The sequence below is a fragment of the Chelonia mydas genome, chromosome 23, assembly GCF_015237465.2.
Source record: "Chelonia mydas isolate rCheMyd1 chromosome 23, rCheMyd1.pri.v2, whole genome shotgun sequence".
In the NCBI taxonomy this organism is placed as follows: Eukaryota; Metazoa; Chordata; order Testudines; family Cheloniidae; genus Chelonia; species Chelonia mydas.
Genome location: NC_051263.2, coordinates 5,103,417 through 5,116,579, shown reverse-complemented (window position 1 = coordinate 5,116,579; position 13,163 = coordinate 5,103,417). Strand labels below are relative to the sequence as shown.

General features: G+C 60.8%; 1 protein-coding gene across 1 annotated transcript; it reads right to left on the bottom strand.

Moving 5' to 3' along the window:
- PTGIR (prostaglandin I2 receptor) lies at nucleotides 1–11,785 on the bottom strand. Its single transcript, XM_007069071.4, has 2 exons — nucleotides 10,423–11,785; nucleotides 1–891 (listed from the first exon to the last, which is right to left on the bottom strand). Exons 1-2 carry the CDS (start codon nucleotides 11,272–11,274, stop codon nucleotides 661–663), a joined length of 1,083 nt encoding a protein of 360 aa, XP_007069133.1. The 5' UTR covers nucleotides 11,275–11,785; the 3' UTR covers nucleotides 1–660.
- Nucleotides 11,786–13,163: the final 1,378 nt, after the last annotated feature.

The window sequence follows — 13,163 nt, the reverse complement described above, 5'->3', positions numbered from 1 at the left end:
TCTGTTAAATTATCTTTAATAAGGAGGATGGAGGCATTTAATTGCGAGTGCCATTAACGAGCCAGAGGCCAGACTGTGCCATTCCCACAAGGGGGGGGTGCATATAGCCCAGCCACACCCAGCCATGTAATCCCTATGCCCCTCTCCACCCCCCATTTCGATCATGCCCAGGGTATGGGGGGGAATCAGAGTCGGGATCAAAATCCCCCCTTTTCCCCATGACCTGGTATCCCCCCCACCAGGGTGCTTGGCCTCCAGCACCAGCTTCCATCTTCTAGTCCCTGGGGGGGTATGAAACGTCCTTTATACCCTATCTGGGGGGCATCCACGCCTCTCCCCCCAGGTCCCTCTGCCCCACACTGGGAAGGGCGTCTCCCCCACTTGGCCCCCTTAGCTCATGCTCTGTCCTGTCTCGCACCGCCACCGCTCCTCCAGTCACGGCCCCACCTAGCCGGGTGCCCTGGGTCTCCTCTTCATCCTCTGTAGCAGGTGGGTGGGGTTGGGGACGGAGAGTCCCAGGTGCCCACTGGGCCCCCTTGCCCGGCGATGTCGTGGTGCCCACAGCAGGGCCCGTGGCAGGGCTCCTGGAGGTGTCCGTGGTGCCCACGGCGGGGCCCGTGGCTGGTGCTCGGTGCCCGCATGGTGCCCGGGCCCCAGGTCTCAGCAGGAGAAGTTGGCCTGGAAGGGGACGCTGTCCAGCCTGCAGGACTCCGGGCTCCGGCGCCCGGCCCAGGGCCAGCACAGCAGCGTGCGTAGGCTCCGGAAGACGGCCTTACGGAACAGGATGAAGATCCAGGGGTCCAGGATGGGGTTGAGGGCGCTGAAGCGAAAGGCTACCATGTCGCCCTTCTCGTAGCCGTCCGGGGCCAGGCCACCGATGTAGGCACGGATCTGGGGGGAGAGGGGAGGTTACAGCCACTGCCCGTGGGGGTGCGGGGAGGATGATGTTAGAAGAGGCTACAAGGTGGGATGGAGCTGGGGAGGGGATGCAAAGCAGGGTGGGCCAGGGGCCTTTCGGGGCCCTGTGGGGGGGTATTCAGCTCTGGGACCTTTTAAGCCCCCTGGAGCTGGGGATAAAACCCAGGAGTCCTGGCTCCCAGCCCCCCTGCTCTAACCACTAGACCCTGCTCCCCTCCCTGAGCCAGGGATAGAACCCAGGAGTCCTGGCTCCCAGCCCCTCAGCTCTAACCACTAGACCCCGCTCCCCTCCCTGGAGCTGGGGATAGCACCCAGGAATCCTGGCTACCAGCCCCCCCTTTTCTCAGAGCCACCAGGGGGCAGTGTCAGGAGTGTCCCCAGCTGCTGCCCCCCGTGAGTGCCTGTGTGCTTAGGCTCTCTGCTCTCTAGCTGCATGTGATGAGGCGGGGGGGGGGCGGGGGGGAATCACCTCTCTGCTCCTACCCGCTACTCCCCTGTTCATACACCCCACGATCGCATTAAATCTTTCGGCCCCGGCGCCACACTGGGATTCCCGTGCTGCTGGTTCTCCACCATGACCCCCAAATGTTTTTAAGAGTTGCTGCTTCCCAGGAGAGAGTGGTCCCCCCCCATAAGTGCGGCTGACATTCTCTGTTCCCAGATCGATACAGTCACATTTATCTAGGTTAAAACCCGTATTGTCAGCCTGCGCCCAGTGACCCAGATCGCTCTGTGCCTGTGACCCCCATTTGGGTGCCCTCTGCAAACTTTATCAGGGAGGATTTCATGGTTTATTTCAGGCCATTGATAACCAAGTTAAGCAGCGAGGGGCCAGGAACTGATCCCTGCGGGACCCCACTGGAAACGTCCCACGGACAGTTCCATTTGGCGACCCCTCTGCAGGCTTTGAATCCGTTTAACGTGGGCCCGTTTGTCGTGTGGCCCCAAGTCACAGATGGGGCAGGGGAGGCCGCCCGCTGCTTTGGGTCTGTCAATGATCAGAGCCCGGGTCCAATGAGCCGACTATCCCGCTCCTGACCCTTGTGCCTGGCTGCTGTTTCCAGCCCGTGGAGCGGCCTTGATACCCCACCCCTTCACTGGAGGCTATTTCTGGCCCATCCTAGCCTCTCGGTGCTGGAGTACACACAGGCTCCCTGCTCCTCACCCACGGGGCCCCCCCAGAGCAGGGTCCAGCCTCAGGGGGCCCATTCACACCTCAGCCCAGCTCCCGACATTATCCTCCTTCCAGCAGACGTGGGGTGAAGGGGGGGACGGGACATGTCAGGCTCTGCACTTGGAAGGGGGCCAGGAGACCTGGGCTCTGTCTGCATAACCCCCCCGCACACACACACACACACACATTGGGCAACAGCTGCCCTCGCTGGTGGTGGATAGATCCTCATGTGTAACCCGGGCGGGGGGGGGGCCTTGGACAGCTGTTAGCAGATAATTGTGATGAACACTCTGGGTTAGCCAGGATTAATGGCAACAGGATCAGCTGAGAAGGGGGAGCTGGGGCCCCGGGGCGCCCAGGAGCGGAAGCAGATAGTGTCAATGAGTGGACAAATGTGGGCAGCATCTGCCCACAAAGCACCCAGTGAGAAGCAGGCAGGGAAACTGAGGCACGGGGAGCTGTAACACCCCCCCCCCACCGCAAGGCCAGTGGTGAGGCTGCCTCCCAAGGCTACACACTTCTGTGCCCCACCCTTGCTGGATCAGGGGAGGGGCCACAGAGCCCAGTATCCCGTCCCCGACACCAGCTAGCCCCCAAGCAGACAGCCCCCTAGCAGACAACGATGGGATAACCTAAGCCCAGGGGAAGTTACCCCTCGGCCCCTTGCACTTTCCCCTCCCCCCTCTTTATTCATGGCCTCTCCCAGGTGCGTATTAATCAAGCTGGACTCTTAAAGCCCCGGTGCTGGGAGGGGCGGGGGGGAGGGAAGGATGGAAAGAAGCATCCCCCCACTCCTCCCCAGAGCCAGGAGCATCCCCCAGGTGTGCTGGCAGCCATGCCCCGGCGCTGGGCGAGAGCCCATATGAGTGCACCCAGGGCTGCTCCCCCCCGCTGGGCAGCCAGCACGGAGGGGAGGCACTTGCTGGGGACCCTCTGCACCCCTGTGCTGTCAGTGCCCGCCCCAGCCCTGGCAGGATCACCCCCTGCCGGGCCCCTCCACTCAGCCACGAATAGCTCCCTGCGCCGTCAGCGCTTCCTGCCCTGTGGGGAGCACCCCGGCTGGGCCCGAGGACTGGTCCCCAGGCCCAGCCCCCTCGGTTTCCACTGAGACCACTCATGCAAACTGGGGCTGGGCCATGCCGTGATTCCCCAGCGCCTGCCCGGCTGCACCACGCTCCCCCCCAGGCCCATCCAGGGGGTGCCCCAAAGATTCTACCCTCCTCTCCTATCGAGTGGGGTCCCCCACAGCAACAAGGACCCAGCCACTGGGGGGGCGGGGGAGGGGGGTAGCCAGGGTCTCTATGGGACTGGTGGCTATCGCCAGGGGAAAAGAGTGGAAACGATCCCCGGCACTTGCTAACGACACTTTGTGCCTCAAAGGGCGCCTTTGAAAACCATCCCTTGTACAGCCCCTGGTTATTGTTTGTGTCAGGCTGCCCGGGAAGGCCGACCCGGCTGCAGGGAGACCCCCTCGCCCACCCTGGGGTGAATCCAGAGTCGCTCCATGGAGCGGCATGGGGGCGGACACAGGATAAATTCGATCCCAGGCAGGCCGGAGGGTGTTCCCTGGGGAGGTAACTGACTAGTCTTCAAAAAATGCCACTCAACTGAAAGGGGGGAGGGGGTTGAGTGTGGGGGGCGGGGGGGGAGTCCCAGATCCCGGCCTGCTGGGAACATTGAGTGCTAAATGGCTCGCAGACGCAAGCATCCGTATCACTCAGGGCAACATCCTAGGAGAGGAAACAGCCTCATCACAGGGGCGAGAGGGGCCGGGGCATGGGAGGAAGGAGATTACTGCCCTGGAACCGTAAACCCTAACCGGGGAGAGGGACTGAATGGAGAACTCAGCCCTTATCTGCAGGCCCCGTCCACACAGGCTCCCAGCACGGCAGCAGCTTCCCCCGCTCGCCCGTGGGGAGAGAGACAGGAAGGCTTCTGGGGGCGTTCACCACCAGGGTGCCTTGCTTTACCCCAGCTGGGGATCTGGCCCGTTGGTTCCAGATTTACGCCACAATCTACGAATAACGGGGGAGACAGACAGAGGAGGGAGCAGAAGGCAACAATGGGCAGAGACTCCATCAGGTGGAGTCCTGCCACCAAGATCAGCTGACTCTGTCTAAAAGCTCCTCTCTAGCTTGACCAGCAGATATGGGCTGAGCGGGACTCGCAGGAGATGGGCGCCTGGACAGGACTTCCATAGCATTTAAGTCCAGAAGAGACCCTAGATCTTCCAGTCGCAGTGCCTCTAGGACTCCAGATGCCCCAACATATATCCCGTTGTCTCCCTCCTCCTCCTCCTTAACGCATCCTTGTTAAATTTAATGCCAGGCCCCTCGTTAAATTCAATGGGCGGACAGCTCCCACCCGTCCCCAGCCAAGTTCCCTTCTTAAGAAGCGGCGGATTGTAAATAAACATCCCTTTCTTTGCCATCAGAGGAGAAACTGGCCAGAAATGGACTCTCGAGAGACCTGAAACTGACCGATTCTCATGGCGCTGGCTGAGGAAAAATGAGAAGAAAATCTAAGGATGAAAGAACAGAAGTGGTGAGAAAAGGGCTGTTGGTTCGGGGGTTGGGGGGGGAGGGGGAGAAGGTTCTAACCGGACTGTCTGTGAAAGTTTCATGATTTTTGATCATGCGATTTTGTTTGTTTCTTTCTTTTAAGGACAGGGCCACAACCCGGATCTCTCACAAAAGGGTGTGAACGGGAATCAGGACAGGCCCCATGTCAATCCAGAACGGCCCACTGAAGGCGAAGGACATAGACCAGTGTAAATCAGAAATCAAGGCACTGAAAGCAGCAGGCCTAATTCTCTTCTCCCGGCAGCACAGCTCAGGAATGACTCCGCTGAAACCAGCGGAGTTGCAGGTTCAGGTCTCTTGACGCCTGCTCATGTCCTTTGTAAGGAAGAGGGTGATTCATGCCCCAGGGAGAGCGCAGATGGACACCCCACGTGATCGATGGTGAAAGAGAAACAGAGCAGAACGTGGCTGCAAAGGAAATGGTATCTCAGCCTCCCTCCGTCAGCTGCTGCTCTCAGTCACCCCAAGGTAAAACCCAAGGAAATCAGTGACACTCGAGTGATACAGAAGAACGGGGAGTAAGACCAGAATCAGGCCCAGAGGCTGCAGAACGGGAGAAGAAGCCAGTGCATGTGGCCAGGAGCGTCACTTGCACCAACGCGAGTGTGCAAGGGGAATGCAACGTGCACGCTGGGGGGCGGAAGCAAAGCAAGGACAACAACCAGAAAGGAGGGAATCAAATTAAGTTGCTCGTATACAGATGCACGCATGTGCACACGTACACCCCCGCCCATCCAGATGCATGCACACACACGGGGATGCACAAACACACACGTGCATGCATGCACACACGTACACCCCTGCCCATCCAGATGCACGCGCACACACAAGGCTGCACGAACACACCCGCACATGCACACGCATGCCCCCGCTCACTCACACAGGGGGCGTATTTCTTCTCCGCCCTGCACCTTGCAAACCAGTGCAAAACGAGTGTGAAATGCTGCCCAGCCAATCTGGGGTTCGCTCTTGACCCTCACCTTGCCCAGATGCAGATGGCAGGGGAGAGTCACCCCTAGCAAACTCAGGTCTGGTTAAAAACACCTGAAAGGGGGTTTTTAAAAACCGTGTAGTTGGCTGCCGACTGCCATTCAGTGGATTCTCTGGCCGGAGAAACCAGAGGGGCTGATTTTAGTTGGGCATCACTGCACGGGGGTCAGCGGGTGACCCCCTCGTTTGCACCCAGTGTGAGCAAAAGGAGAATAGGGGTGCAGCTCCCCCATTGCTCACCCCGCGGGCGTGGAAGGAGGGCCCTGGTGGCCTAGATGTGACCAGCCTCAGGCCCTCTGGTCCTTGCCCTCTCTATTCAAAGGCTCAGCCTGGAAAGGCAAGAAAATGAATGGTTGAGAGGCTGTAATTTATAGCCCCGGGAGGAAAAGTGAACCCAAGGAGGAAAGGATGAATCACGCTGGGAGAGATGGGAGAGACAGGCAGATGCGTGCACATTGGGGGTTCCCGACATGCCAAGGCGGGCAGAGCAGAGGCCCCAATCCCATTAGTTATTGGGCCAGAGCGGGGTCAATCTACATAGCTCAGAGAACTCCAGAGGCGCTAAGGCTGGGGATCGGGCCCGCCGTGGGCTTGTAGGTGTTGGCAGAGCGCCAGGAGCCAGCCGGGGGAAGCGATAGGAAGGAAAGGCAATATTGAAACAGGTGAAGGAAACATGGCGTGGGGCCACTGTCAGCGCCAGGCGGGCCATAAGCACAATACAGCAGGGCGGGTTTGGAAGGACGGTGAGCGTGTTGGGAGCCGCATTCAGTGAGACGCCCCACGGCAGCGTTTGCGCAAGGCGGCTTGGAGTCCCATGAGCCACCGGGACCACAGCAAACCCTGTAACGAGCGCACAGCCCTTCCTGGCTACAGAGCCACTGCAGCCGATCAGACCAGCTTCTAAAGCCCAAATGTCCGGTACCTGAGTTACGGGGAAATCACCATCAGCTGGGTGCAGTACTGGGGCTATGACACATGGATGGGGTTGGACTTTGTAACTAACATGGATGGGGTAGTACTTTGTACTAACGTGCCATTTCTCAGCCCAGAGCCCTCACTCACTTTGTAAAGGTCGGGGGCCCCACTCCTCTTGCCATCTCCATTTCATAAATAGGGGGAGCCATGGCATGGCATGGGGAAGTGACCTGCCGAAAACCACCCAGCAGAGCCGGGAACAGAACCCAGGAGTCCTGACTCCCAGCCCCCCTACTCTAACCTCTAGTCCTCACTCTCTCCTTGAGCTGGGGATAGAACCCAGGAGTCCTGGCTCCTGGCCTTCCCTGCTCTAACCCCTAGACCCCACTCCCCTCCCAGAGCTAAGGACAGAACCCAGACCTGTGCTGCATGTACTAGACCAGAGTTTCTCAACCCATGGGTCGTGACCCAGAACACATCAAAAGGGTCACAAGGCTCTGTGGGGCTGTTTGCGGAGCTCACCCCACCCGCAGGCTGGCTAGGTTCAGCTCCTTGCTCCGGCCTGGTGCACAGGGGCACAGTGCCACAGAAGTATGGCCCAGCCACCCCTCCGTCATGACGGCAGGGGGCAGCAAATGGTACTGTGGCCCCATATGCAAGCTCACAATGCCACTCACACAAATTTGATCCACCTGGCCCCATCGGAGGGGGGCCCGCTGGGCACAAACCTGAGCAGTGCAGAGATTGCAACGCCCAGAGCGGGCAGCCGAGCCCAGCCAGCTCCATGGGACGGGAGCCGCAGGAGCTGCAGCTGTGGTCTGCCCAGTGCACTGCGTGTATATGTAGGAAACATTTTGCCAGGTGATTTCTGCACTAAAGCGACGTACGGGGTCGCGACAGGCCAGCGAGGCTGGAAACTGCTGTTCTAACCAGCACGCTGCTCTCGCACACCTTGGAGCTCTCTGCCAACCAGGCTCCTCGCCTTCCCGCCCCAATGTTGGTTTAACAATCAGGGAACAATAAGCAGCTTGTTGGCCCCGTAATCACCCACAGGATTTGCTTTTCTGATTGTTAAACGAGGAGCACAGCAGGATTCGAAGCCCTAGATCCGGTGGGCAAGGAGAGCCTATGCCAGGGCACTGGCCCCAGCACTCACTCCTGGATCCAGTGTGCAACGGTGGCCTGCAGCCTCCCCCATGAGCGTGACCCTGATATGGGCCCCCTCAGCACCCCACAGGAGCGGCCACTGAAATCGGTGGAGTTAAGGAGGGGATCAGGCCCGTATCCTCCACCCCTCAAGAGCTGGGAGGGGGACAGCAACCCTCTCCACCACACACACACACACTTTCCCGACCCTGACTCTCATCCCCCAAACCAGCACACAGGCCTCCACCCTAGGGGCTGCACTGGTGCATTCTGGGATCCCAGCTGCACCCAGGCCCAAGGGATTTGGGGGTCGTAGCCCCAGAGAGACGCACTGCATTGTGGGAGAGGCTAGTGGAGCTGAATTTAAGCCCAGCCACACTTGGGAAACCCTGGCAGGTGGCATGAGCTCGGCGGGGCCCGAGCTAAAGGCCTGGTCCCCAACACCCGGGACACCTGCCCCACAGGGGCGGCTGTGCTGGTGTCACAAGATCCCGACGTCCCTGGAAACTTCTTCTTGCAACCGCTTGGTTCTTAGTGGAGATGGGACTTTCCTCCCCAAGCCCACAGCTGTTTGCGGTAACATTTCAATAGAACAGATCAGGAAAATACTCCAGGTTTCCCCTTCCCCCTGCTGGATTTTAAACACCCCCCCCTCTTTTGCACCTGAAATCTCCGATCCTTTCCCCTTGCGGATCAAAGAATCACCCCCACCACCCCAGAAAGGCTCATGCCAAGATGTAAATCCTGATCTCCGGCCATTTTGCTGATACGCAGCAGGGAGTCTCAGCTGCCTGGAATCTGCCCCTGCCCTGTATTCCCAGGAAAGAGAAGGAGCAGGAGCAAAGTGGTCAGTGCAGGTGGCTGCATCTTAAGGGCCTCACATGGGAGAGAGCCACGGCATCTGCCCCATGCCACTTAGAAGGATCACAGCCCAGCCACCCTTCACCTGCAGGGTGACAAAGAAAACTTCCCATAGCGTGACTTGCAGCTGTGAGGTCTGCCTGAGTCTGCAGGCAGCCTGAGCCGCTGGCTCCGAGAGGGGTGAACATCTCTAGTATCAATTTGCTCACTGGGTGTTAACCCTGGAGTCTAATGAGGACACTCCAATGGGTCTGATGCTCCCTGCTTCAAGCAACCTGGGCTGTCTCTATTTATGGGTCTGCCTTCTCACACAGCTCCTCAACTGCAGACACATGCAAAAAATCTTTATTCAAGGCATCCATCCATCCATCCGCAGTATTATCAATCAGCCATCCATCATATCCCCTCTGTTTGTACCTTGGTGGCCAAGCACACTTAGCAAGAGACAGACAGACAGAGAGGTGTATATGGGGGAGGATATATCTAGGCAGTTAGATAAATGAATGTAGTGACACACAGAGGGATGGATGGGTGTGCAGAAGGACAGATGACAGTGTTAACCAGCTACCGTGCCCCGCCCCAGAAGTGGCTGCATTGCAGTGCTGGGGTGGTGGATTCCTGGGTTTATGAAGAGCCCATGAAGGTCCCTCCCCAGTTTCCTGCTGTCTACAGCACCTGCTGCTTCTTCTCTAGGGCCCGAGTCTGGGCTCAGCTCCCAGCCCCTCAGAATTCATCAGCACCCCGAGACGCTGCGGGGAGGGATGGCCATGGGCTTGAGAGGTCTCCCCTGGTCATCCGCTCAGTTTTCCCGTCAGCCCAAGGGTGTTCCCCTCATTCATCTCTCCAGAGCCCTGGGGCCCTGCAGCCGGGAGGCCACAGCCTCCCTGACAGACAGGCACCCCTTCCCCCCTGCATCTAGAACTTCCCTGACAACCCCTCCCCGACAGACCTACCCCTCCTGGCGCCTATCGAATTCCTGACAACCCCACTCCTGACAGACTCCCCTTCCCGCCCAGGAGCCTACAGGATATCCCTGTCACACATGCACACACACACACAACCTGACAACGCCCCCCACCCCCCCTCCAATGGATCCACACACACCCCCAGGAGCCTACGGAATACCTCAAAAGATTTCCCTGATGGATCCACCCCCCCAGGAGCCTCCCTGACTCACCCCCCACCACCCAGGTCAGCCGGGGGTGGGGAGGGGGGGTAGTGTTCCTATCTAGGGAGTGTGATGTGAAAAAGCCAGGAGGAGGGCAGAGAAGAGATGGGGCGAGCAGCACCTTGGGCCCACGGACAAACAGAGCCTGGGAACTGGGCCCAGCTGTGTTTGTCTTGGCCCTGTGTCCAATCCCTGAGCCCGGCTCCAATGGGGCGCCCGGAGTAGCTTGGAGCCTGGCCCAGCCAGCCCGGCTGGAAGGGATCGAGTCTTGAGCAGCGCTGGTGCAATGAGGGGCCTCAGCTTCTCTGATCCCGGCGAGTGCCTCGGCAAATACTGGGACAGCCAGCCAGGATCCTCTGCCCTGGCCAGGAGTCGCTGGCCAGCCACTCATGGCCTCCCCAAGCCCACTCCCCGGACCCCAGCCCAGGAGCTCTCCCCAACTCCCCAACCTCCCCTAGGGGCATCCTCAGCCTAATGACACACAGCCTCCCCAACCCAGGGTGTCGGACTCCCCAGTGCCCTCCAGGATCCCAAGGATTCACGGTCCCCTTCCACCCTGCTCTAACCACTAGACCCCACTCCCTTCCCAGAGCCAGGGATAGAACCCAGGAGTCCTGGCTCCCAGCCCCCCCACCGCTGCTCTCACCATTCCCAGAGCAAGCACTTACCGTGAGGGGCAGGGAGCAGATGACGAAGATGATGGTCATGAGGGCCAGCAGGACCAGGTGATCCACCTCTTCCTCGCCTTGGCTGAGCCAGCTTTTCCCGCGGCGCTGGGCCGGCCCCAGGGACCCGCGCCGGGCCCGCTGCTTGCGGTACATCTGGCAGAGGCTGACGATGACGGAGCCGTTGCAGAGGAAGATGGCGAGGATGAGGAAGGCCATGAGGGTGGCGTAGGTGAGCGAGAAGGCGGCGCTGCTCGGCCGGCCGGATGCCATCTCCACGAAGCACCAGGTGCCGGGGCAGTATTGTTTGTGCCGCCCCACGCCCAGCAAGGGCAAGCAGCAGAAGAGGGCGCTGAAGGCGTAGACGGCCGGCAGGGCCAGCTTGGCCCAGCCGCGCCCGTTGTGCTGGGAGTAGAAGTAGGGGTGGCTGATGGCCAGGCACCGCTCCACCGCCATGGCGCAGAGGATAAGCATGGAGGCCAGGCCGAAGAAGGTCATGGCAAAGGCGAAGAGCTGGCACAGGCTCCGGCCGCCCTCCGCCAGGCCCAGCAGGGAGGCGTTGTGGGCGTAGCTGACGAAGACCACGGGGCTGAGGAAGCAGGTGCCCAGGAGGTCGGTGGCGGCCAGGCCGGTCACCAGGATGCAGAAGGCCGAGGACTTGGTGCGCAGCTCCTTGCGGTGCACGCCCAGGATGGCCAGCGCCACCACGTTGCCGGCCACGCCGGCCGAGAACATCAAGGAGCTCAGCACCGGGCTGCCGTCTTCCCGCAGCTGGGTGGTGTTGGCGCACAGGTCGGCCAGGGGCCCCAGGGAGGGCGACGCCAAGGGACCCGGGCTCTTCTGCAGGAGGAGCATCGGCAGGGGCAGGACTCCCGGGTTCGGTTCCTAGCTCAGGGAGGGGAGTGGGGTCTAATGGGTGAGAGCGGGGGGTGGGGGTGCTGGGAGTCAGGACTCCTGGGTTCTGTCCCAAGCGTGGGAGGGGAGCGGGATGGAGTAGTTAGAGCAGGGGGCAATGAGAACCAGGACTCCTGGGGTCTATCCCTGGCTTTGGGAAGGGAGCGGGGTCCAGTGGTTTGAGCAGGGTGGGGGGCTGGGAGCCAGGACTCCTGGGTTCTATCCCCTGCTCTGGGAAGGGAGCGGAGTCTAGTGGTTTGAGCAGGGCAGGGGGCTGGGAGCCAGGACGCCTGGGTTCTATCCCCTGCTCTGCGAAGGGAGCAGGGTCCAATGGTTTGAGCAGGGCGAGGGGCTGGCAGCCAGGACTCCTGGGTTCTATCCCCTGCTCTGGGAAGGGAGCGGAGTCTAGTGGTTTGAGCAGGGTGGGGGGCTGGGAGCCAGGACTCCTGGGTTCTATCCCCTGCTCTGGGAAGGGAGCGGAGTCTAGTGGTTTGAGCAGGGCAGGGGGCTGGGAGCCAGGACGCCTGGGTTCTATCCCCTGCTCTGGGAAGGGAGCGGAGTCTAGTGGTTTGAGCAGGGTGGGGGGCTGGGAGCCAGGACTCCTGGGTTCTATCCCCTGCTCTGGGAAGGGAGCGGAGTCTAGTGGTTTGAGCAGGGCAGGGGGCTGGGAGCCAGGACGCCTGGGTTCTATCCCCTGCTCTGCGAAGGGAGCGGGGTCCAATGGTTTGAGCAGGGCGAGGGGCTGGCAGCCAGGACTCCTGGGTTCTATCCCCTGCTCTGGGAAGGGAGCGGAGTCTAGTGGTTTGAGCAGGGTGGGGGGCTGGGAGCCAGGACTCCTGGGTTCTATCTCCTGCTCTGCGAAGGGAGCGGGGTCCAATGGTTTGAGCAGGGTGAGGGGCTGGCAGCCAGGACTCCTGGGTTCTATCCCCTGCTCTGGGAAGGGAGCGGAGTCTAGTGGTTTGAGCAGGGTGGGGGGCTGGGAGCCAGGACTCCTGGGTTCTATCCCGGGCTCAAGGGCACCTGTAGATGAGACGCGCCCGCGTGGGACCCCCGGAGATCCGCGTCCTGCAGACGCCGCTGGCTCGGCTCAGCCCACGACTCTCCGGCAGCGTCTGGGAAGCGACTTCTGCTCCTCACCCGGCTGCGGGGCGGGGAGGAGCCGGCCCAGGGCGGGGCAGCCACCGCCCACTTGTTTCCTTTATTTGAACTGGGGGGCGGGGACCAGCTGCCAACATCAGCCCCGGGACAGCAGCCCTTGGCCCCCCGCCCGTCCTGGGCCGGGCGCAGGGGGCTCGAACTGCCGCGCAGCCAGGGAGGGGGCACCCAGAGCGGGGTGGAGGGGGTGCATGGGGGGGAGAGAGGGATCGAGAGGGGTGTATGGGGGGCTAGAGGCGGTGTATGGGAGAGACAGATAGAGTGGGTGTATGGGGGGAGAGAGGGGTGTGTGCCAGGGTGGAGGGGGTTTATGTGGGAGAGAGACAGAGGGGGTGTATGGGGGGAGAGCTAGATGGATGGGTGTATATGGGGAGGGAGAGACGTGGGGGAGGTATGTGGATGAAGAAATAGCTAATAACAATCCCTGGCTCTTTTCACTGGGCCTCAAAGCACTTTACAAAGGAGGTATCATTGTCCCCATTTGATAGATGGGGAAACTGAGGCACAGGGACCTGTCCGAGGTCACCCCGCAGGCCAGTCTCCGGCGGCCCAGCCACGTTCCCACAGTGGGACGTCGCAGGGCCACCACCAGCCAGCCGGAGGGGAGGTGACGTGGGCGACTTGGAAGGGAGCGTGGGCCCGAAGCCGCGGCCCAGAGTGGCTCTCGCAGCCTGACGCAGAAGCAGGACAAGTGA

Excerpts from the sequence above, each read along its gene's own strand:
- PTGIR (XM_007069071.4), bottom strand. The coding sequence starts at position 11,274 with ATGCTCCTCCTGCAGAAGAGCCCGGGTCCCTTGGCGTCGCCCTCCCTG. Across the intron at positions 892-10,422 it reads TCTGCTCCCTGCCCCTCACG|ATCCGTGCCTACATCGGTGG; the intron begins GTAAGTGCTTGC and ends CTCTCCCCCCAG.